General features: G+C 39.9%; 1 protein-coding gene and 1 long non-coding RNA gene across 3 annotated transcripts in view; one reads left to right on the forward strand and one right to left on the reverse strand.

The window, feature by feature from the left end:
* The window catches only part of CACNG2 (calcium voltage-gated channel auxiliary subunit gamma 2), a 143,823-nt gene extending 139,471 nt beyond the window's left edge, over positions 1–4,352 (forward strand). For both annotated transcript variants that reach the window (XM_026699966.2, XM_087934825.1), the window contains one exon: positions 2,148–4,352. In XM_026699966.2, coding sequence (XP_026555751.1) covers positions 2,148–2,683 — 536 coding nt within the window. In that variant the 3' untranslated portion in view covers positions 2,684–4,352. The remainder of the gene's footprint in view (positions 1–2,147) is intronic.
* Positions 4,353–6,897: 2,545 nt separating this feature from the next.
* LOC148125646 (uncharacterized) lies at positions 6,898–9,869 on the reverse strand. The gene is made up of 3 exons (XR_015743891.1): positions 9,617–9,869; positions 8,592–8,739; positions 6,898–7,177 (listed from the first exon to the last, which is right to left on the reverse strand). It is a non-coding gene; the product is annotated as an uncharacterized LOC148125646 (long non-coding RNA).
* Positions 9,870–23,938: the final 14,069 nt, after the last annotated feature.

The following is a 23,938-nucleotide window of genomic DNA, read 5'->3' on the forward strand; positions in this document are numbered from 1 at the left end:
AGCATCTAGTGATGAAAGTGGATTATTGATTTTTTTTCCCCCAGAATGCCTATAATATTATGCATACACTCCACATATCAGGGGGCAGTTATTGCCTTCACATTCTCCTTCCTAAAAATATTTGCCTGGACCTTTGGCCTGATCCATCATGGATTTTATGTTTTAAGGTTAATGATGAATCTAGTTCAACATTTGTGGTGATACTCCATACTTGTCCATTCCTTCCTACTTCCACTATTGGCTAAATTATATCATGTTCTGCATGGGGCTTTCATGCAGTACTTTGGCACATCTGATTTCTATGCGACATCCAGGATCTCGCGGTGGTCTCTCCAGGATCAGGGTCTAGAATGCAACCAATCTTGCGAGTTTGAATTAAAAATGCCCACAAACATAGCAAGCAAATTATTCTTTCAATATTCATATAAGCCTTAGCTTAGTTCAAGACTGTACACCACCTGTCAATTGTTGAGAGTCCATGTTGCATCTCTTCTCACATAAAGGCCTCAGATTTTGTACATGTAGGTTCATGATAACTCTAAGATTAGGTCTTCTACAAGTGAGATTATTATTAGATTATTACTAAATGACAGCAGAGATACAGAAAATCTTAATGATGGCTGCCATCTGGTGGCTATCCAGAACTTTGCAGTCCTAGTAAGGTACGCCTAGCTGATGTGTAATTCAGCAATTCTTTCACTTTCTTTATATTTTCTTTATAATCTTTTAGTTTGCTAAAGATTAATGGTGTCCAGATAGCAACATTTTATTCAATTCCCATTAGCATAATTTTCCAAAGTGGCAAAATGTAGGTCTAATAAATTCCAGTTTAACAACAGACATCAACAAAGTGGAGGCACTGCAATATATCCTCCAACCAAACTCTAGAAGTAGAAGGTCTCTATTTTTTATCCCTTCAACTCCAAACGCACCAAAACTTCCAAAGCAGGGTAAAGCTGTTTGTTTAGTCAAATGCAATCCTAATCATGATTTCATCAGGAAAGAATTTGAACCTCTGTTTTGAGATTCCAGCAAATCATAATAGGATCCTTTGGACAAAAAAATTTACAATTCTATTTTAAACACAGAACCCCCCAAAACCACCAAATAGTTCTCCAACATACAATGAAAGGTATCTCCAAATAGTTGATAAGGAATTCAAGTTGGTGAATGTTACACTATGGATATGGTAATGTTTATGTTAGGTTGATGCAATATAGCATATGAGAAATCAGTACAAGAGTACAAAAATATTTGAATAATACTCTATATGCCCAAACATATTAGGATAGTACTTATAATAGTAGACAGTAGGTAAGGATAGTTTTGGATGCAGATGCATTATTGACAGGCACATAACAGAAATGTTGACCCGTTTCAGAGCTCATCCGGTCTGCAATGTATTGCCTCTGAGCTTTATTCTTAGAAAACAAATACCAGATAGATAGATAGATGATAGATAGATAGATAGATAGATAGATAGATAGATAGATAGATAGATAGATAGATAGATAGATAGATAGATGATAGACAGACAGACAGACAGACAGATATAGACACACACAATATTAATAAGTAATCTTACAACCTATATAAACCATCAATTTAAAGCTGCAGAGAGAAAAATCAGTGCCATCAAATTGTGGAGGCAATTACTAGGTTAACACAAACACACATTCACATATTTGCTAGAATTGTGTTGTGTTTCCTCTGCTGCCATTCTATATTTTTGTGGCCCAAAGTAAGGATTTTAATTGTTAATATTAAGCAGAACTGAGCTTCTTAGCTGTGCTGGCTAAGGATTGTACAACTTGAAGTCCAATGTGTTTGGAGAATATCTGGAGATGGGGAAGGCTGCTCTAAAAAGCTTTTCAAAAGGAATTTGACTCAGAAATTGTCATTGTGATGTGAATACATACAGTATTGGAACATTCAGTCTCAGATAAATCCCCAAATGCTATCTTCCAATGGCTCTCCTGTTCTATTAAGCTTTTCAAACTGGCCATGTCATTGATCCTAGTGGGGAACAAATCAAGATATCTCGGTAGCAACAGAATAATCCCCCTTGTCTACAAAGCCTCTTCTGATTATATTAGGTATGCATAAGAGACATTTTATAACCTTTTTCTCCTATTCTTTGTCTACAGGTCTGAGTAATATAATTGGCATCATTGTGTACATATCAGCCAATGCTGGAGACCCCTCAAAAAGTGACTCCAAGAAGAACAGTTATTCTTATGGATGGTCCTTCTACTTTGGGGCCTTGTCCTTCATTATAGCTGAGATGGTTGGAGTGCTGGCTGTACACATGTTCATTGACCGGCACAAACAGCTGCGTGCCAGCACTCACACCACGGACTACCTCCAGTCCTCTGCCATCACCCGCATACCCAGCTACCGCTACCGCTATCAGAGACGCAGTCGCTCCAGTTCCCGTTCCACTGAGCCTTCACACTCCAGGGATGCCTCTCCTGTTGGGATCAAAGGGTTCAACACCCTCCCATCTACGGAAATCTCAATGTATACCCTGACCAGGGACCCCCTGAAGGCTGCTACTACCCCCACAGCCACCTACAATTCAGACAGGGATAACAGCTTCCTCCAGGTACACAACTGTATCCAGAAAGAAAACAAAGACTCTATCCACACTAACACAGCCAACCGCCGGACCACCCCTGTATGAAGCTATCACGAGGGGCTGAAACTGGGGGACAGGGAAGGTAGGAGAAGGACTTGGGTGCAGGAGGGAGGAACAGTGGGGGAGGGGGGCCTGTAGGGGCAAGAAGAAAGCAACCATAGGAACCTTCCAAAAGCAAAAAATAACAACAAACAAACTTAAGTGAAACATCCAAAAAGAAAGAAAAAAAAGTTTTAAAAAAAGGTAAAAAATAAAAAATAAAAAAATCAAGAGAAAGAAATTTAAAAATATAAAAATAGAAAATAAATTTAAAAGAAAATGCATGATTTCCCATGTACCATTATTTTAACATTTAATAAAAGCAGATTTAAAAAGGAACCAAGAAATAAAAAATAATAATACTAATTTTAAAAAACAAGTGAGAAAAAGAGGAGGCAGCTCTTTGGATTGGAGGGAGGGGAGGGGGGAAGAACTACTCTTTAATTTCTTAGTTTATTTTTGTTTTCATTTTTAGCCCATTGTGAATTTGCAAGTCCCTGGCAATCTCCAGCCAGAAATAAAATGCAGTGACTTTGGTGTCTTTGTGGATACCCTATTTGTACATGCATTGGGGCCTACCTAAGTTTTTTGAACCCGCCACACCAGGAATAACTGGGGATTCAACGTGTCCTTGTTGATCCATAGAGCTTAACAGTCACCTTCTTTGTCCTTGGGGATTTGCAAGGTTAGTGCCAGTGTGCTAATCTCCAGGTCTCAGGAAGTTAAAGCTAAGCAGCTCAGCTTCATTAGCCTATGACTATTCTGGGGTTAACTGGGACATTGCAACAAAGAAAAAAGCTTAATATAAAGTGGCATTTTTAAATAAAACAGCTATAAATAAATGTAAATAAAATGAGGGGATTTACTTGCCAGAAAGCGAGATAATATTTTTATTTTCATGTTTTTCCAACTTGAAAACTATGAAAACTAAAAACTTAGAAGAAAACCAACAGCAGTTTTTTTAAAGATACCTAGTACTTGATCTGTTGTTTGACATTAATAGCATTCCCTCCCTTCCCACTTCCCCTGCCAGTCATGAGAATTATGGACTGTGAAAACAATCTCCCCATGGAGAGAATGAGGCCACTATCATTTGGTTTAGAAAATTGATACAAATATCTAGAGGTTGTTCTCCCCCGTAGCAGGGATATCCATGGGGCATGGTAAAAAAATAAAATAAACAACGTCAGGGTGGTGGCTGCAACGGTGTGATCAAAGCAACACCCTTTTTTAAAATGTGTGTTGTGTATAAAAGCAGGCAGAACTCTGCTATTTTGACTTTTTTGACCAAACTCTGGACACCCCTGCCTTGCAGTCATTTGCAGGCTTTAGAAAGATGCTAGGTGAAGTAACTACTATTTGCTCACTGACCTCAGCTTCATTTACATCAGTAGCTTTTCTGCTTTGTGGATCAATCTTGCCAAAACCATTGGAGTTCCCCTCATGTACACTGAACAGGCTGTCATTGGCTGAAATTCAGCTCTGGTGCCAAATCCATAACACTAAAAGAAATATGTCCTGGTTTCCTTCTGTTGCTAGTGCTAGCCAGTCCCTGGCTGTACATTCAGTCTGCCTTTCTCTGAGGCCTACTTATGGTGTTGCCGTATGTAGTATGGGACAATTTATCTTTCAAATGAGCTTTCAAAAATCATTCAGAAGAGGAAATATTTGGTAAGTGCAGCTTTTCCCACCTCTGTAGCACAACATTTGGAAGAAAATGCAGCTTTTTTTCTTCTCTGGTTTAAAGACAGAATAGCCGAAGTGCCCCAAACATGGAATCTGGCAGCTCTAAGTTTCAACAGAATTTGAGAAAGGATCTATCTGGTCCTGCTCTCACTGAAGATGTATCTGACAGGAATAAAGCAGGAATCATAGTATATGTTCTATCACAGAGGTTAGCTAGATCATGTTAGGAATGGAAGCTCTAGAAAACACAGTAAAATGGAAAAGCAAGGTGATTAAGGGAAAAGAGAGGTACAGAATACCTACCAAGACTTTTCCTTATTTTAGGGCTACCATACAAGAACAAAGCACTCAGTATATTTGCATCTCTTTGTTGCGTCTATTCTAGACATTGTCCAGATTTTTGCACCTCAGATCTGATGATCTCAGCTCTTTGAGGTAGGTCAAGAAACAGCATGTCAGGGATTCCAAAAATATTCTTTATTACTGTAGAATAAAATAGCAGAATCTTGAAAATTTGTGAGGGTTTTTTCTGTCCAAACTTATGCCAAACAAAATCAAGATGGAGTTGAGTTTCTTTCTTTTCTCTTTCTCAGGACTATGTAAGCTTTTCTGAAAGTCCCCCTTAATTGGTTTGCTAATTTCCAAGGCCAGGTCTCCATTCCTTTAAAGATACCCTGCCTTGTTTATGGCCTTAAAGAAATATTGAAAATGTTATCCCAGAGGTTGCTAGAATCTTATGTGAAAGGAGTTCCTTTGACTTCATTATTGAGTAAGAAACTGATGTTGGCAGGTTCTTACTGCCAGGTGAAGACATGTCTTATATGTCTTGTACAGGATCATCTTAGCAAAAACTAAGATAAGGAGAAAAATAAAGAGATTAAAATATCTATTAAACATTCTTAGTTAAACAGATGAAAAATGAGCTTCCTATCTTTACTTTGCTGCTAGGCTTGGATGCTAAATTCTCCAAATTGCTCACTTCAGAAATAACTTTCTATATTTGACCCAGGATGGGAACATAAATTCTGCAAGGCAACCTTTACAATTTGAAGGTCCTCCAGGTGGCCATTGTTTAACAGTTTGAAAGTAAAAGTTGACATATCTGGAGGTCATACAATAGAAGAAAACTTTGTGTGGCAGTAGCTTTCCTTTTTAAGTATCTGATTTTCTTCCTCATAAATCATGTCATTGCTGCTTCTGCTGCCTAACAGCCCAAAAAAGGACATGTTTCCTTCCTCACCTTCAATCCCTTAGATTTCAGGCATAATATGCCCACAGCAACCCTCTAAATCACCATGAAACTTGTTAAGAACATTTGGTGCCACAGCAGCTGAGGGATCACAAGTGTAATATTTAACAAGGTCATGGGTCAGAATAGAGATCTGGTTGTTAGATGGGTCCACGGAATAAGAGGCAGGACACAGCAGGAACAGGTAAAACTCTTTTTATTCTTCAGTTAAGAAAAAACCACTCAGCTGCGGCTGGCGCCAGCTTTTGTAGCCAGCGCTGTCCAAAGCTTCAGTCACTGACGGGGCTTTAATTCTCCCGCCAGTGACTGGGCCAATGAATGGAGTCTGTTGGCTGACTCAACTCTATGGCCATATGTGGCAATACTTAACACTGATTGTACCGCTGGTGGTACTAAGTTAGCTTTAAGATGCAGATCGAGCTTCAGATAAAAATATGTGGAATTAATATTTTGTGGTCTTACAATATCTGAGCCTTTTGTGTTGCCTTGAAAGAAGATTGGGGGTTAAGTAAACCTGACCCAACCATTATATCTAGTACCTTTAGGTTTCTGCTTGATTTTTCCTGCTCATGCTGGTGCTGCTTCAAACTCAAAGAGCCTTCACACCCATAGCTACTCTGTACCTGCTGGGATCTATATAGGGTCAGAGAAAAACCTCTACCCACCCAGTTTAATGCTGCTCCCTCCTAAGTTTATTCTTTTAGATTGAAAAATGGAGTCCCACTCAGGGTAAGATGAGGAGCAATATATGAAACAGTGAGACAATAGCAGAATCAGTTCTTCCCCATAACTCATTGAATACAATCCCAAAATAACTGGATAGAAACAAGTTGAAAAAAAATACTGAGGCACAGTATTGTTAATAATCAATATGGGGTCTCCCATTCAGTACTGAGTGTCTAAATCTGCAAGTATAGCCCAAGCTTCAGCCTGCCCATCAACAATGAAAGAATTGGGATGAGTTAAATAAGCTACTACCCAAAGCCCAAGAAATGAGTTAAAAACTGGTTTCCTGTACTCTAGCATAAACAGAAGACAGTATTTTGATTGGAATCGCAAAATTGTTATCAAGGACTTTGCTACTGTGATGTTCTTGAGTATTTCTAATAAAATACAATTGAATGAATATTTGTGCATATGCAAATGAGTATATGTGTATGAGATGAGAGAGAGAGAGAGAGAGAGAGAGAGAGAATAAAAAGAGGGAAGATTGGGACTGGTGAAGGTTTTGTTTTTCTCCCAAGGGTATTGCTTATGTTCATCTCAAACCAATTCAACACAAATCTCCATTTTCTTTATTTTATTATTTTTTTTCAGACTGTTAAAAAGAAAAATTTTAAAAAGAGGAAAAATTTAAAAAAAATCCTGGTACATGAAATAAAGTTTTTTTAAAAAAAAAATATCACTTGGTCCTTGTTTATATGAATTTATTTCATAATTTTAAGTGAAGGCTTGTTCTTCCTTCCATTCTGTGGAAAAATGTCCAAGAAAACCAGATTCAAGTGAAGGTGAATGGAAGCTATTTTGCCATGGTTGATGCCCAATTTTGATCGTAGTCTAGATACCTAATAAAATACGTAAAAGCAATAAGGTGCAATTAACTGGAATGATTCACTTTTCTCTGACAGGCAGAGTAAATGTTTTTTTCAGATCCTGTGATAATATAATGTTTGAAGGATCTAAACAGTCATACCATTCATAATGGACCAAACCTAAGCCAGTAAGGGTTGCTTCAAACAGCAAAACGGGCAAAATAAAGAAATAGAACACCTGTGGCAAAAGAAAGCAAAGGTAATACCAATAATAATGGGCACCTTGGGTACAATCCCAAAACAACTGGAACATCATTTGCATCAGCATCAACAAATTCTCTATCTATCAAATGCAAAAATAAAGGTAGCTTTACTCAGAACAGCTTACATCTTGTGAGGATACTTTAACAGCATGAAATATAAACATCTGCCTATCCAAGGTCTTTCAAAAGGACTTGATGGGTGGGCAAAAATGCCAAATCCAGTCTGAACATCTGGCTGACTGGGCGATGGACCATGATAACAAATTACCATTAAGAAAGATAAAAAAAAGTCTGGATAAGGAACATGGCAGTATCTGGAGATAGGAAGAGAAGAGAAAGAACTGGAGAAGATAACAAACTAGAAAGATGTTGTATTCAAAGACCTGCAAATAAAATAGAACAACTATGGCAAAAGAAAGCAAAAGTAGTACCAATAGTAATAGATGCCTTCGGTACAATCCCAAAAAGAACTGGAAGCCTCACTTGGCGATGACAAATTCACCATCATTAAATTGCAAAAGGCCACTTTACTTGGAACAGCTTACTTCCTGCAATGATTCCCCTTATACGATCAAACATCAACTTCTACCTATCCCAGGTCCTTGGAAAAGACTCCAGAGGTGGATATAAAAATGGCAAATCCAGTCTCAACATCTGGCTGACTGTGCAACGAACCATAATAAATATGTTTTGTGGGGAAAAGTGATCCACTACAATACAAAGTGAGGCATGGAGATCTGAAGCAAAGTTTTGTTATTAACATTATTGGACTCCAAGCCAAACTGACTGAATGCCCTGACAATAGATTGGGTATCAATAAACATAAATAATTAATTACATAGCACAGACAGGAAAAGCCCCTCACTCAATATCAGTAATAATGTCATCAGCCAGACGTAGCCTTGAGGCTGGCATCTTGGCTTTCCCTTGCCATCCATCCTGATCTGTATTTCTTTCTTTTTTATGACAAGGTACTATAGCACTTTTTCATACTTCTCCTCAAAATGCAAGCCAACATCATTTCGTCTGCCTTTTGCTTCATCTTCAAAGTCATTTTAAACTGCATTAGTGTATCATAAAGCATTCTGAATCCCAACAACTTTCTTAGTTCTGTGTCATTTTCTACTGACCCTGGAAACATGATTCAAACATTAAAGAAAAAGCATTAAAAAAAACAAACCTACTTTTGAAGAAAGTTAACGTTTCAACAACACAGCATGACAAAGCATGACCAGAAAACCAAGAACAAGGCTAAGAAGCCCGTGACACTCCTGTTGTTGCTGTAATTCAGCTCTTCAAACTCCCAGCTAGTCCAACCAATGATGAGAAAGCCTAGAAAATATACTTCAAAAAAGCACAGAATGGTGCAACACATCAGGAAACCTCAACAATTTACATTTAAACACAAGTGGGAAATATTGCGCCTTTTAATATTCTATGACAATAAATTTGTCTGTGCCATTTATTTCCTGACTTAGAAGTTCTGGCTTAGTAACATCTGATGTGCAGTATCTCCAAAAAGAACCCTGATTATTACATAAAAAAATATTCACAATCACAAAGGACTATTTTAACCATTAACTCTTTTCAAATGAATTAAAATTTTATTTTATTTAAAAAAATTGTGTGCTACTTTTCAGAACAAGATTTTCCCTGGACAGTTTACACTATGTCAATATCTAGGTCTCTAAAAGAGGATAAAGAAATTTTGAACATACAGTATACTATTATATTTTTTCAAACAAATTTAGCTTGCTAATTAATCAAATTCATTTCAAAAATATTTCAACTCTTACTGAGGCAATTTTATGTTAGTTTTTTATAAAAAAAAATAGCTATATACAGTAGATGTATTTTCTATGTATCTACTTTCCAGAAGAGAAAAACACATTGTTTCCTGGCTGGTAAACTTTTAATCTGATGGCATCACTTTACTTTGGAGAGAATCCCATACAGATAATTTTTTTCTGAGCAAATACTATTGTCTATTGTTACTGCAAAGCCACTATTAAAAATTACTTTTGAACAGATATTTATACAACTATTATCTTTTAAATAGCTCAACTCATGTTTAAATCATTCACTAACCTTTTTTAAAAATTAACCAACCTTAATATTTGTGCACATGAAGCCGGGAAGTCTTTCATGCATAATATTCCAAAGAAAATTAAGGAAAACTAATTTAATAGGATCAAGATGTTTTCCTTACCCAAAGAGAGAAGCAGACATCCTAACGGCTTCCTTGTTCACTTTGGTTGTGGGGAGCTGGCAGAAATCAATCCTCCTTCTTGGATGACCTGTGAAACAAGCTGCACTTTGAAGTGGGGAGAGAGAACAAAAGTAGTCACAGACTGCAAGGAAAATTATACTCCTGCTCCCTATTCTGACATGTTCCCAAACTTTTCCTCTCTTCTGGGAAGAAAAGGACTCAACCATTCACTACCAGTGTCTCTCCCCACACCCCACCAGTCAGCCCTACTTACCATCAAGCATCCAAGTCACTCCCTTTTCTTCCCTCCACCCTCTGTTGCTAAAAGATTTCAAATTTCAGCCTTGATTCCAAAGCGTGCCTTTCAGGCCTAGCTGCCATCTGATTGGGCGCAGGGGCCAGAGGAAGGTAGGAAACAGGGTGAGGATACAGCTTTCCCTTCTTCCCTTTGTGGAAAGGGAACTTCATGAGGACAGTGGTGACACCCAAGCAGGAAAAGCCCAAGGGAACATCAGGCCAGCCATAAAACAAACTTGCATAGGAAAAGAGATTTAATAAAAGGTATTGAAAGAAGCCCCCTAGACAAAAGCCAAGTAATTAAGAAAGCTAGGGAAACAAGAAAAAGAAATCCCTTACAAACAACAGGTCATGCCAAATCAGCAAAACGAATAGACACAAAATATATTGCAAAGGAGACAGACAGGAGATTGCCACAAAACAAATATAAGAAAACATTAGGACGAAACTGGTAATCCAATCAAACCACGCCGCGGAGTTTACCCTCCGGCGGAAATGAAGACAACCCCTGACAGGATTTAAAACATTAAGAAATACAAACACAAGCACACACACACAAAAGGAGAAAAGGTATAAAAATCAGGGGTTTATTATACAAAGATGGCTAGCCCCAGGAATGCAGACTTCTTGCTATCTCTTGCCTTCCTGAAAAATAAAAAGAACCAGCTTCCAAGCAGTTGTCTGTGTCCTTGCACCGGAGCCCTCCCAGCAGGAAAATCGAGCCCTCAGAAGAAAGGCATTTTCCAGCCTTTCAACACCTTGTACCATACAATGGAACCTCGGGTCACCAACACCTCTGTTCACGACCAAATCTGGTTCTGACCAAAAAATCCATCTGATTTTTGAATTGGGTCACTATTCAAAAATTGGGTGGCAAACAAACCCGGCCGTGGCAGATTCCCTTTCCGTGCCAATTTCCCTTTCTGTGCATGCAAAGTCTACGCAAATTTTTGTCTGTGCATGCATAGTCTGTTGTGCTTCCAGTCACAACCAAATCCGGTTATGACCGTAGTCCTGGAACGGATTACGGTTGCGACCCAAGGTTCCACTGTATGGCTTTCTGGGAAGTGTAGTTGGAAGACATGGTGATGCTAAAACCGGCACAACGTTCCCAAATTTCATTCCTACAGTAATCATGGGTCCCAGCATTTTGTAGATTAGCACATTTAAGTTACCTAGGTTCAATAATTGTTGCCCTATACCAATCAAACTCGATTTCATTGAGGGCCATATCAGGGGGTGACCTCGGGGGGCAATTCAACATCATGTCAGGGGTGCCTAGGGTGACATAATCGCTCTGCCAGCAAAAATGGGATCCCGAGCTCTGTTTTCAGCTGCGGCAGCCTGCTGCAACCCTCTGCCAGCAAAAACAGAGCTCGGGAGGGCTCTCCCGAGCTCCATTTTTGCTGGCAGGGGCACCACAGGCTGGTCCTTCACTGTTTCCTGGCTAGCCCCTTGGACCACATCTATGCACCCTGCAGGCCAGATGCAGCCCGCAGGCCTTGAGTTTGACACCTTGCCCTATACCTTCCAATTTCACTCACTGAAGGTTACAGGCAAACAGAAATAAGAGTTTTAATAGAATATAGATCTGAAATTGAAATCCAAGATAGTCATGGATTTAATAATTATTCATTTAGCAACAGTCACACATACATACACTGCGGGTGTAAGGAGTCCTTATTAAGATTTCAGAGCCTGAATTGGTATTCCCCAGCAATTCCCTGTGCTGGTACCAGCTCAACCCCAATGTGTTCCACAGGCTACTCAAATGAAGCCAACGTTAATCCTCAAGGCAAAGACGACTCCAGTCTACTAGGCAAAGGCAAGTTCCAAGACAAAGGCAAATCCACAAGACAAGGGAAATCCTCAGGGCAAAAGCAAGGCCACAAGGCAGGGCAAGGCCACAGCTGAAGAGACACGATCTGAAATTCAAGGCAAGAACACACAGCAAGGATATGAATACATTGTTCCCAGCATTGTCTCCATCTGTCTGTTGTACTAAATAGCCAGTTTCTGGTGCAAGCCTATCAAGAGGGATAAAGCTGCCTCCTCACAAGTAATCAAGCTGACCTTCGCTCCTCCTGCCTTTTCTCTACCTTATGTGTTCTTGGATCAGGTACAGAAGGCAGTTCTTCTTCCTTATTGCTGGCCAGCTGCAACTGTGTACTTTGCTCACCTGAAACCTCACAGCTGTCCTGCTGCAGCTGTGCTTCAGCCAAATCACTCTCAGATGGCTGCCTGGAGCCACTGACCAACTCCCCTCCTGATGTGCCTGGGACTAGTTCATCCTCCTCTGAACTGACATCTGGAGAGGCATCTGGGGAAGCATACAGGGGAGTCATCACAGTTAGAGTTCCCAAATGTGTGATCATCATTTGTGACCTTCCCAGCAAGTTTCCAACAAGTAAAGTCAATGGGAGAAGCTGAATTCTTTTAACACCCACATGATTCACTTAACAATTACAGTGATTCAATTAACAACTAAAAAAAAGGTAACATTATACACGACTCACGTAACAACTGTTTTACTTAACAATGATAAATCTGGTCCCAATTGTGGTTGTAAGTTGAGGACTACCTGTACAGAAGTATTTGGAATGGGTGCCTTATTCAGATAATATATTTACATGAAGAGGAGCTGGGAACAGTTCCACTTTCTTGTAGTTATACTGGTGATCTCACCAAGAGCCAATCTTCACAAAAACAGCATATAAACAAAGACCTCCACATGGGCTATTGTGGACAGAATCATGTATACACAAGTCCGGAGAAGAATGGCAGCACCTTTTCTAACAAATGTTATTGAAAGACATAAGTATAAGCAGTTCACTTCTTCAAACATTCAGCATCAAATGCTCAACATCCCTCAAAGTGTACACAAAAAAAATCTCTGTTGTAGATGACTGCAGCATAGCTTTGGAGACTGGTACTTCAATCGTGTTACTAACAAGACTTTTGAAATGGGAGCTGCTGCTCACTGCTTCTCCTGTTGAGATCTGAATGTAAACATAGCACTGGGATGTGGTTTAGGAGTGTTACAGTCATTTAAAACATAAGAATTGACCTGCTGCAAAACTGAATGGCCTTGTGTAAAGCTATGCGGCTCCACTGTTGTGCATCTGCTGCAGCCCCTGTGATCTTTTCTAAAGATGTGACAGCATTCACGTTTAATGACATAATAATTTCAAGTAAGGAACAATAAGGCTGAGTCTTAGACTATATGAACAAAATATACTGAAGTTTTTATGTAAACAGAAATTTCATGCTACAGTCAACGATTATCAGTTGATCAGAGCTCAAAATTCAAGAGCATGTTTCTGTGTTTTCTCCATTTCTTTCACACACACACACACACACACACACACATTCAAAAGCACATTGACTTAATGTACAAAAGTCACATTATTTATATTTTCAGCCTCTTTATTTATTCAAGAAAATACAGGATGTTGATAGTCCACTTTGCTTCAGACTTAGACTGAAAAATCTGAATTCTATTATCTTTTAAGCAAAACAGTTTTCATCCCTGTCCACTCACAATCATTTCAAAATATGTTCCAGGCTCTCTTGAAAGCAATATCTATTTAACAACCAAAATCGTTGAGGTAAGAGTCTTGGTGTTCCAGCATTATACCTCCTTCTCTCCATGTTCCTTCCATAAGACCTTTTGTTTCAAATCTCAGCCTGTCTCCTCCTTCTTGCCAGTCAACAGGAGCCCCCCTTTCCTATGAGAAAGTTGATAACTTGTGCTATCACCCTCATGCTCACCTTCCACTTTATTAGCTTTTAAAAATGTAATGTGTCTGGCTGGATACATAAGTGTCTGGATGCTAGAGAGCCATGGGCAATACCAGACTGTCACACACAGCCCTGTTATTTCTCCAAAATTATCCTCTCCAAAGCAAATTGTCTTTCTGCAAATTGAACAAGAACTGGTAGAAGAAAATACAGGAAGCATTAATTGTCATCATGCCTAAATCAAAGCTCTCTATCGAGTATTACGCACAATATTCAACATTTCCACAGTAAGACATCATTAGTATGGGCATAATATGATTATAACATTCTGAAATGCAGAAATATTGAAACTTCTTTCCTGTAATGGTCTCCAGCATGGATCACATGAGTATTCCTTTTATCTGCAGATTTAGTAATGAAAAATATCCAGAAAACATAAGGATTAAAGCAGCAGGTTGGATTCTCTGTCTGACACTGATAAATTACACTATGTTCTCTGTATTAATAGCACTGCAGTTTTCTGCTGCATCTCCCACCAATCAATATCAGGGCTCAGATTAAAATTCCACAATTGATTCAGCCCCTTGTAAACAGCATCTCTGTCCTTCCCATTTCTCATCTCCCTCCTCTTCATCATTTATTCATCTTTTATCTTCCCATTCAGTCTCTTCTCTCCTTAACTTTTGATCTGTTTCAACGGTGTAGGTACTCAAAATCTACCCTCCCAAGCAATCAGCTACTGAATTTGAATAATTCCAGTTTGCAGTGAGATACACAGGAGTTTTCCACCTCGGAGACTCCTTGTGCTCTGAACCTCATGACACAAATTCCACTGTTGTATTGCTTTTGCAGGCATTTAGAGAACCAAGCAAGCATCACCCCATGTCCTTAATTCAGGACTTTCTCTGTTATTTACAGTATTTAAACAAGTCAAGCATGGAATTAAATCTTCAGTGTTGAATTTATCATCCTGATATTTTTATCCATCACTTTTTTAAAAAAACTGTCTTGTTTTTTGTTATGAAAATTGGCTTGAAAGTATGACAATGTCACATGACGTGAAAACTCAGAATACAGTTTGCTTCTTATCTATGAATGTGTCTGCATGCGAGGAAATGCATGAGATACCCTTCTCATATATTTCTTCTATTTTATTGCTAGGTTTGTTAGCTACTTTTATCTCTCTCCCTGTAATATTCAATCTAAATACCTCTTCCTCATGTTCTGTAGACTTCTTTGCAAAAACAGTGGGAGATGAGGGAGATGGTGGTTTAGAAATAGGAAATATAAATAAATATTTTTTTTTTCAGTATTCAAAAATTATATCCTTTATCTCACCAGCAGAATCTCAAGAAGGATCAGGCAGGGCTGCAGTTCGCTATGCAACTGTAATTTTGATCCACCAGAGTTAACAATTCAGAGATGGTATTCAGCAAGTTCTGACCAGCTCTGGAGAACTGGTAGCAGAAATTTTGAGTAGTTCAGAGAACCAGCAAGTACCACCTATGACTGGCCCTGGCCCCCATCTCTGCCTCCTGAATCTCAGCTGATTGGCTGGGTCTTCTTTTGTTGTCCTGCACAGGAGAACGGAGCTGGAAAGCAGGTTAGTGGGCTGGGGAAGGAATGGGGATTTTGCAGTATCCTTCCCCTGCCATGCCCACCAAGCCACCCCACACCCACCAAGCCACGTCCACAGAACTGGAAGTAAAAAAAATTTGAATCCCACCACTGTACTAGCACTCCTATTGTTATTTTCAGAGTCACTGACAATGAATTCTTGATCTTATTGCAGTATGTGGTTTTGAATTTCCAGCTCCGTTAATATTTTGCTTAACCCCTAAATATAATTATTTCAAAGCTGAAGTAAATTAACATCCATTATAAGCCAAACTCATATAATATAAACAGCTTCCAGTTTGTGCACGGTTCTCTTAGTTCAAGTTTAGACTTCTACCCTTCAAATGTTTTTTGCTTTGCCTCATCTTGATACACGTCTATCTATGGCTCATAAGATAGTTTCCTCAGATAACTAGAGAATGAATAACAATTGTTTTCTTGAAATCAGCTATTAATCTGCTTTGTTTGTTTCTTCTCCATCCACTACAATATGTGATAATAACATCCTTGATCACTGTAGTGGGAAACCTGATCTTAGCTCTTTCACTGATATGAGGGATCGTGCCCAAAAAGAGGGAGCTGGTGTGATGGACTACAGTGAAATGGCAGTTTTCCAGGAAGGAAGGAGCACATTCCAGAAAGGAAGAAGACAAGAGGTAGACAGTTTGGAGGTAGATAGGAGACAGAGGAAAAGAGAAATTTCCCAGGGTATATCCATTTGGATGACAGTAGTAAGTGTTGCCTGGCAAGAGTCTGTCTATTGGGTGTAAGCAAATAAAGAACTGAAATTTGACTGAATTGTTCTACATCACAGGTGTCAAATTCAATCACATCACAGGCCAGATCATGACATATCGCAACGTTTTTTACCTTTGCGGAGCCAGGGTGGGTGTGCCCTGTGTGTGATGTATCTGACCCATAGGCCACTAGTTTGACACGCCTATAAATTAGAGTCTTGCCTCTAACTTAAATTGCCAGCATATTATATTCCTTGACTGAACAATGATGGACTCCTTCTATCAGGTATAGTCATTTCTTCCAGCTACTGCATAGCTTTGGGAGGAAGATCCATGGAGTAGTGAGGAAGGAAAGGGACATTTGCCTAGCCAGCCAGATTAGCCAATCAACCCAATGGGACGATGTCACAGGCAGATTAGCTCATCTTCTATGTTGTTTCTTTTCCCACCTGACTTCATGATATTAATTTTGGCTGCATATATTTATGGGAAATTTGCAGGTTCACCAATATATCCCAGGAATCCAAGAATAAAGGTTAAGTTCCGAGTCTACATATTACCTGAACTATTTCAAGAATGGCATGAAATCATCCCTTTCTTATCTTTATGTGTTTTCTTTTTATGATTTAGAAGCCCCCTCCATTCATGCAAGCAAAAATCAAAGCACAATGTTCCCAATTTTCTCTTTGATCTGAACACTGGTGAGCTACTACTGGAGATCAGTAGAAGTACTGATTAATTATTGCAAGCATTCGTCCTCCCATTTTTCTTTAGCCTTAGGTATCAATTATATAACTTGATTCAGTTCTATAGCTATTATATACTGGTAGATTCACATCAGCAGAAATGTTCATTCCGTTATTATAATAGGAAATAAACCAGTGGTGGGATTCAAAAATTTTACCATTGGTTCTGTGGGCCTGGCTTGGTGGACCTGGCCTGGCTTGGTCGGTGTGGCAGGGAAGGATACTGCAAAATCCCCATTCCCTTCCCATCCCACTAACCTGCTTTCCAGGTCTGTTCCCCTGTGCAGGCAACAAAAGAAGACCCAGCTGATCACTGGGAGGCCAGTCAGAGGTGGTATTGAATTGGTCAGAACCTCCTGAATACCACTTCTGAAATACACCATGCATCTTCAGCTTAAATACTGAAGTAGCTAGAGCAATTACTAAGACTTGAGTGCTCAATATACAGCATCTGGCACCTATAGCCATTTATTCTATAAAGTTGTTTGTGGATGACATATCACTCAGAAGCACCACAGTAAAACGGACCCTACAGAATATGAGAGAGGGATCTGCTCCACCAATTCTAGCTAACCAAAAAGTTCTGTTGGGATGAAAGAGAACATTCTTACTAAATCAAAAACTTTTCAGATGTTTTGGACTTCAGTGGCAGAAAGTTCCAGGTACAATCTCTACATTTCTACTTTACTTTAAAGTTAGAAGGGATGTGTTTTCCAGAGCCACTTGGTAAAGAACCTGGAAAATCTACAGGGATGAAAATAGCTGCCCTAAGCGCCCAGTCTCAGGCCATGAACCTGCAAGGATGAAGAAAAAATGGTTGCAAACTTTACTGACAAGTTTGCAAAGAAATGCTCAAGCAGCAAAGGAAATGTGGGTGGAAATGTGCACACACTCACGCACACTACAGAAAACAAGTTCCCCCAAAATCCAGCAAGCTTGCTTTGAGAAAGTTTCTTTGAGCAAAAATTGCAAAGCACTGCTGTCCTCTCTATATGACAAAACCTTGCACCGGGAGAGGGTGGCAGCTCAGACTCCTCATTTTCAGAGACTGGGGACATAGCATTCTCTGCCTCCAACTCCTTAAACCATGGTTTGTCCAGCATCTCTGGAACTGGCTGTTGATTATTGGTCTCCTCATTAGAGTCCAAGCAGGCTATGATATTTAGCTGATAAATTATCTAGCACTATATAGAATATTTCCCTTGTTCCATGTATTTTAATTATTTGAGCAACTGTTATCTGCTAGCATACATAAACAAAAATAGTCAGACTGCTTAGAGAGCACAAAGTTGCCTTTTTCCCTTCCCACTCAGCATCATGTGCAAGAATTATGCAAAAATAATTGCGCATGTGAGCTTAGCTATGATTTCTCATATTTAAAGAATAGTCTAGTCCTAAAGAAGCATCATTCTTTTATTTATTTCACAGAATGGATATGCTACTCCAGGCATAAACTTTAAGTAGGGTCTCCCCCCCCCCTCCCCATTTTCTGTTCAATCATGTCTGATTCTTGGAGACTACCTGGAAAAAGTCTCTGCAGTTTTCTTGGCAAGGTTTTTCAGAAGCGGTTTGCCATTGTCTCCTTCCTAGGGCGGAGAGAAAGTGACTGATCCAAGGACACTCAGCTGGCTTTGTGCCTAAGGCAGAACTCAATCTCCCAGTTCCTAGCCTGATGCCTTAAGTACTACATCAAATTGACTCTCTTTACAACTATAAAAAAACAAACAATTAAAAAATATATTTTTCATAATATATTTTATACAATAAAAATATACAATTCCCACATAAAACCATAAACTAGAGCACAAAAAGTTGAATACCAGTTACCAAGTCTTGGAACTTATAATCCAAAAGTTCAGCAGAAGAAAATTGTCTCCATCTCTTTTCTGAAAGGCAAGAGACAGAGCTTCAGTCTGATGGACAGGCTGCTCCGTAAGATTGGGGAAGTCACTAAAAAGTCCTGCTTCACAGTCTCCAACCCTTAACATCTCAGGTAGACAAAATCAGAAGTTGATATTTTCAGACAAAACGCACAGGATGGGTAGATTCTACTTCCTGTAGACATGAAGGAAACAAGGACCTGTACCATAAAAGCCTTATCAGCACTTAGAAATATATTCAGAAACCTAGTTAGTCTGCAGTTATAGGTGTTATTCTGCTAAAATGACTGCCACAAGTCAGCAAGTGGGCAGGTACATTTTGAGTTAACTATAATTCCAAAGCAGCCTTCAAAGATAGCTCCAAATAAAGTGCATTGAAGTCATCCAAATACAAAGTGACAAGGACACAATGGCTGTCAACACTATACCACACTCCAAAAAAGACAACGCTAAACAAAAGTTCAAGATTCAAGTGTAGTGGAATAAATGTGAGAAGGAAAATATATCTCTGCATGACATTTTTTTTAGGAATAAAGTCTCTAGGCTAGATGTAAAATGTAGACTAATTTGTATAAGGAATCTATTATGTACAGTACAAGTGGTCCTCAACTTACAACACCTCATTTAGTGACTATTTGAATTACAACAGCACTGAAAAAAATTATTTATGATAGTCTTTACACCTAACGACCATCATAACATCCCCAGAATCGCATGATCAAAATTTGAGTACTTGGCAATTGGCATGTGTTTATGACAGTTGTAGTGTCCCAAGATCATGTGATCACCATTTGGTGACCTTCCCAGCTGACTTCCAACAAAGTCAATGGGGAAATTGGATTCATTTAATGACCACATGAGCGGTCCTTAATAGTCCTATACAAAATGCAACAACTTTTTGTATTGGACTATTAAGATATTTAAATCCCCAGGGCACCGTATAAAACAGTATATTTATGTGAGTGTACTAAAATCACAAAATGACAGGAAAATCATCTAGATTTGGATCAATCATGAACAAATTCTCTGACAACTGCCACAATAATGTCTAAATCCTGCTGTGATGTTGACTCAGGCAGTGCCTTTAAAGTCAAATAAGTTAAATAAACAGCCACGGGTGTAGCCTTCAAGCAAAGTCCAAAAACAAAAAGTCATTTCAGAAATCTGAGTCGATGAGAAAAAGCTTTGTATGTCACAAAGATGTTGAGTCTCTCTAATTAATTTTATCTAAAGCCGAATCTCAAAGTCCAACTCCAGGCTCTTTTAACATCGGGATCTTAAAATGGCTGCCAAGAGCAACAAATAATTTGGGGAGCTACAAGAAAACATCATCCTCTGAAATATATTGTACTGAATGGAGTAAACTCTTCAAAGCCCCAGTAAATATTGCACGGATTTGAAACTCATTCACCATACATCTATAGAGAATTGGTACAGTACATATATTCTCTTCTATTGGATTTGAATCTAAGTTCCCCCACTGATTATCCAAGCCATTGCACTTACCCAGTGGGCTGCATTGTGATATGACATATTAGGTGTGTATGAGATGGCTTTGTTTCACTTGTGCTGTCCCAGCCAGTCTATGGGAATTGGATAGTTACTTAGGAATTATGAGCTGTCCCCTTAAGGGAATGCATCATGGTAAATGTAGTTAAAGGTATCCTGAGAAATGTAGTTCATGTCACTTGACCACATCTGTAATCCTGATTGGTCACTAAATTGACCCTCGATGGGTTGGGGGACTTTCCCTCACTTTTGCCCGAACTCCCTAACTCATGGGAGCTGCTTTCTATCGCTACAAGATGGGTTGGGAGATAACCATCTTTTACTACAAGGCAGATATACAAAGGATTGGTCATTAAAGAAGAACTTCATCACAAGTATGAGTTATGAGGATACCTGATGAACTAATAAATGTACTTTGTTATGGACATCTTGATGAGTTATCTATCTGCATCTGTACAGCTTCAAATCCACCTCTGTACAGGATACAGAAAAATAAAAGATGGTCCTGAAACCCATCAATATAAAGATTGTTAATTTGGATTTGTGATAAAGCAAAGTAATATTGAAACCAGGAGTGAATATGCAATGTTAATCTAAACATGCATGTATCATCCTCTCTCTCTCTCTCTCTCTCTCTCTCTCTCTCAGCGTCGGAATTTTTTACATGCTGGTTGGATGGTGGGAATTATGGTTGGATGGTGGGAGGGGCTAGAGCTCCCCACATGAATTCTAGCCCCTGATAGAACAAAGAGAACTTTCTAACCACAGAATTGAAAACCAGTAACCCACCCACCTCCTCTTCTTTGCTCAATTTGTCTTCCTGCTATCTCAAAGACTCCATTTGCATAACAAGGAGAGTCAGATATTTCCCAGCTCTCAAAGGAAAATCAAACCTCTGTCTTTAAACCTTCTACAAATGCAGTGAGAGACTTTGAGAAATCATGCCTGTATGCTTGTCGGTAAAACAAAAGCTGTTCTTCCTCTGCTCATCTGGAAGGCGGGAAAAGCCATAAAGAGGCCAGGGTTATAAAAATTCATCTGGCCAGAGCCGTCTCCAGAGCAATGGGCACATTCCTTCCCCCTGAAGAGAGACACTTAATCTAGCAATGATTTAAACAAAGTCAGCATCTTGCCTTTTGCTATGATTTTTTTTACAAAGTCTCTCAAGATTGACCAGAGTGTTTATCCATTGATGACCCCTTTTTGCAACTCTTGTGGACAATTTAATCAATTTAATTCAAATGTTCCAAGATTAACTGCAACCTAACAGACTCAAGTAAAGCAGCCTACATCCCATCTGGTGGTCAAGAAGAAATTTACAGTGAAGTCAAAGAATTCTTACCATTTCTTCCTTTTTTTTCAAGAGTAGGCAGGAAATTCTCCCCCCTCTTTTTTCTTCCACAAAGAAGTGAGACCTAAGCAACGCAGCCCACAGCTACATCTGGGGCTCAAGGAGAAATTTCCCAGAGTTTGATTTTTTTACACAGTTTCTCAAATATTGACCAGCGTGTTTCTCCAATGATAACCCCTTTTTGCAACTATTGTGGACCATTTAATCAACCTAATTCAAAGGTCCCAAGAGTAACTGCAACCTCACATGGGCATAGCAACAGCATCGCCCAGACCCTCTGCTGCCACCTTATGAAGCAAGCAACAATTATAGGAATATTTCTGCGTTCCGCCCTCAAGTCTTCAGACTACGCTACACAGATTTCTGTGTTCAGCCCTCTAGTCTTCAGACTTTGCGACGCAACCTCTAGTGCCCCCTTGTGTTGCAAGCTCACAACACACCCTAGAAGCAGCCATATTGTGTGCTGTGCTAGCATCGCCCTGACTCTGCAGTGCCACCTACGTGCTCAAGTATTAAATCCAGCAGCAATTCTACTTTCTGCTACCTGCTTGCAGCGCCCCGTAGTATAAAAAAGAGAATTGCATGGAAAACCACTAAAATTTTCCAAATTTCTCCCTTTGCCAATTTGAAGCATGGCAATTTCCTCAGCCATGACAGATGTACCAGAAGACCCGATTCCTCCACCCACCTTTGTTGTAAATGTGGAGCCTGATTCCCAAAACCCAGTTTTAGATGTCTAACCCTCTGGAGAAGCCACAATACCTCAGAAGGCCTACAACCTCAGACAGCATAGGAAGCTTACCTAACCTGCGGTGACATGCTTCAGAGAGGATTGGGAAAGGAGTATCACTGTCATGTAGATGCATGGATGGAGCTGGTCAAGATCTTTGACACTCCCAAAAGCAAGTTGCCCCTCGAGAGCCTCTTCCTGATGCAGAAGAAGTTAGAGGAGTACCTCGCACAGTGGAGAGACAGTGAAAATAAGCTTAAATACATACAATCGAACCTGGAAGACCCAGAGTTCCAGGAACACATTTATTCCTTCAAGGAAGCGAACAAAGAACGCGAAGACAGCATTTGGGAAGGCAGAAACTCCCTCCAGGCTGTGATTTTCAATGCACTTCCAAAGGAACAAGGGGCAAGGGAGAAGTCCACATATGACATAGGTCTTCAATCACAAGCAGCTTCTTCCCACCATTCTAAGAAAACCTCCTCCTTCCAGCCCAAATCGGCTAGACTGCAGGCAGGATCCAGTGTCTCATGCCAATTCTCTGGTGCCGGCTCTCACCATCCTTCCAGAGCATCCTTCTGTCATAACATCGCATCTAAGACCTCCAAAGCAGCAAGTTACGCTGAACGGGCTGCAGAAGCTGAAGTAGAAGCTGCAATAGCAGACACAGAGCTATGCGCCACACAGGAGGTAACATGGCAGAAGGTGGAAATAGCGGCTCAACAGGCTGAAATAGCCAGTCAACAGGCTGAAATAGCCAAAGCCCAGGTCAGACAACAGGCAGAAATGGCCAAAGCGCAGGCCAAATTGGAATTGGGTGAACGGCAGAGATGCCGCGACAAAGACAGCACGTGCTGCATTATGGCAGAAGATGGCCGACAACACCTCCCTCCAATTCAACCTTGAAGAGTTGGGAGAAGAGAGCCCAGATACACGGCTCAAAGCCTACGTGAATGAGCAGCACTAGCTTGGAAACGAGCAGGTGCAACCACCACAGTTGCCTAACAGTCTCCCACTACCAAGGGAGAACATGGAAGAATCTCAACCACAGACTCTACACATCAGTTATGTGCCATGGACCAAGAAGCACGGTGGGGAAGAGAGCTACTGGACTCTGCATAGAGTCATTAGATGGAAGTTCCCAGTTCCCACTACTGCCCGCATTTGAATGAGATGGGGTACCAAACAACTGCAGTCAGATCACAACACCTGAGGTCATATGTACCATGCCTCACCTACAGCATCTGGCTCATCACTTTCCCGCTCTAGATCCGGAGGCTAAGATCCTACTCTATCTGGGAAATAATGCCCCATGCGCCTTTCTCTTCTCCAAGTCAGTTGGGAGCTGCTTTCTATCACTACGAGATGGGTTGGGAGATAACCATCTTTTACTACAAGGCAGATATGCAAAGGATTGGTCATTAAAGAAGAACCTGGTGAACTAATAAATGTACTTTGTTATGGACATCTTGTTATCTATCTGCATCTGTACAGCTTCAAATCCACCTCTGTACAGGATACAGAATATCACCTCAAGGAAGTGCTTTTGGTCATCTCATAGTCTCTTCGATCACTTGCAAAAGGCAGGAGAGGCTTTCTGCTTGCAGAGGAAGCCACAAGGGGGAACTCTGCCCCTGGCGATGCAAAGTGAAAAATGCCATGGCTTTTTGCTTTAGAAGGGAGGCTGCTGCTGCATGACTTCACAAGGGGTATT

This window comes from Pseudonaja textilis, chromosome 5 (assembly GCF_049901715.1).
Source record: "Pseudonaja textilis isolate UNSWEBS1 chromosome 5, rPseTex1.2, whole genome shotgun sequence".
NCBI classification, from domain to species: domain Eukaryota; kingdom Metazoa; phylum Chordata; class Lepidosauria; order Squamata; family Elapidae; genus Pseudonaja; species Pseudonaja textilis.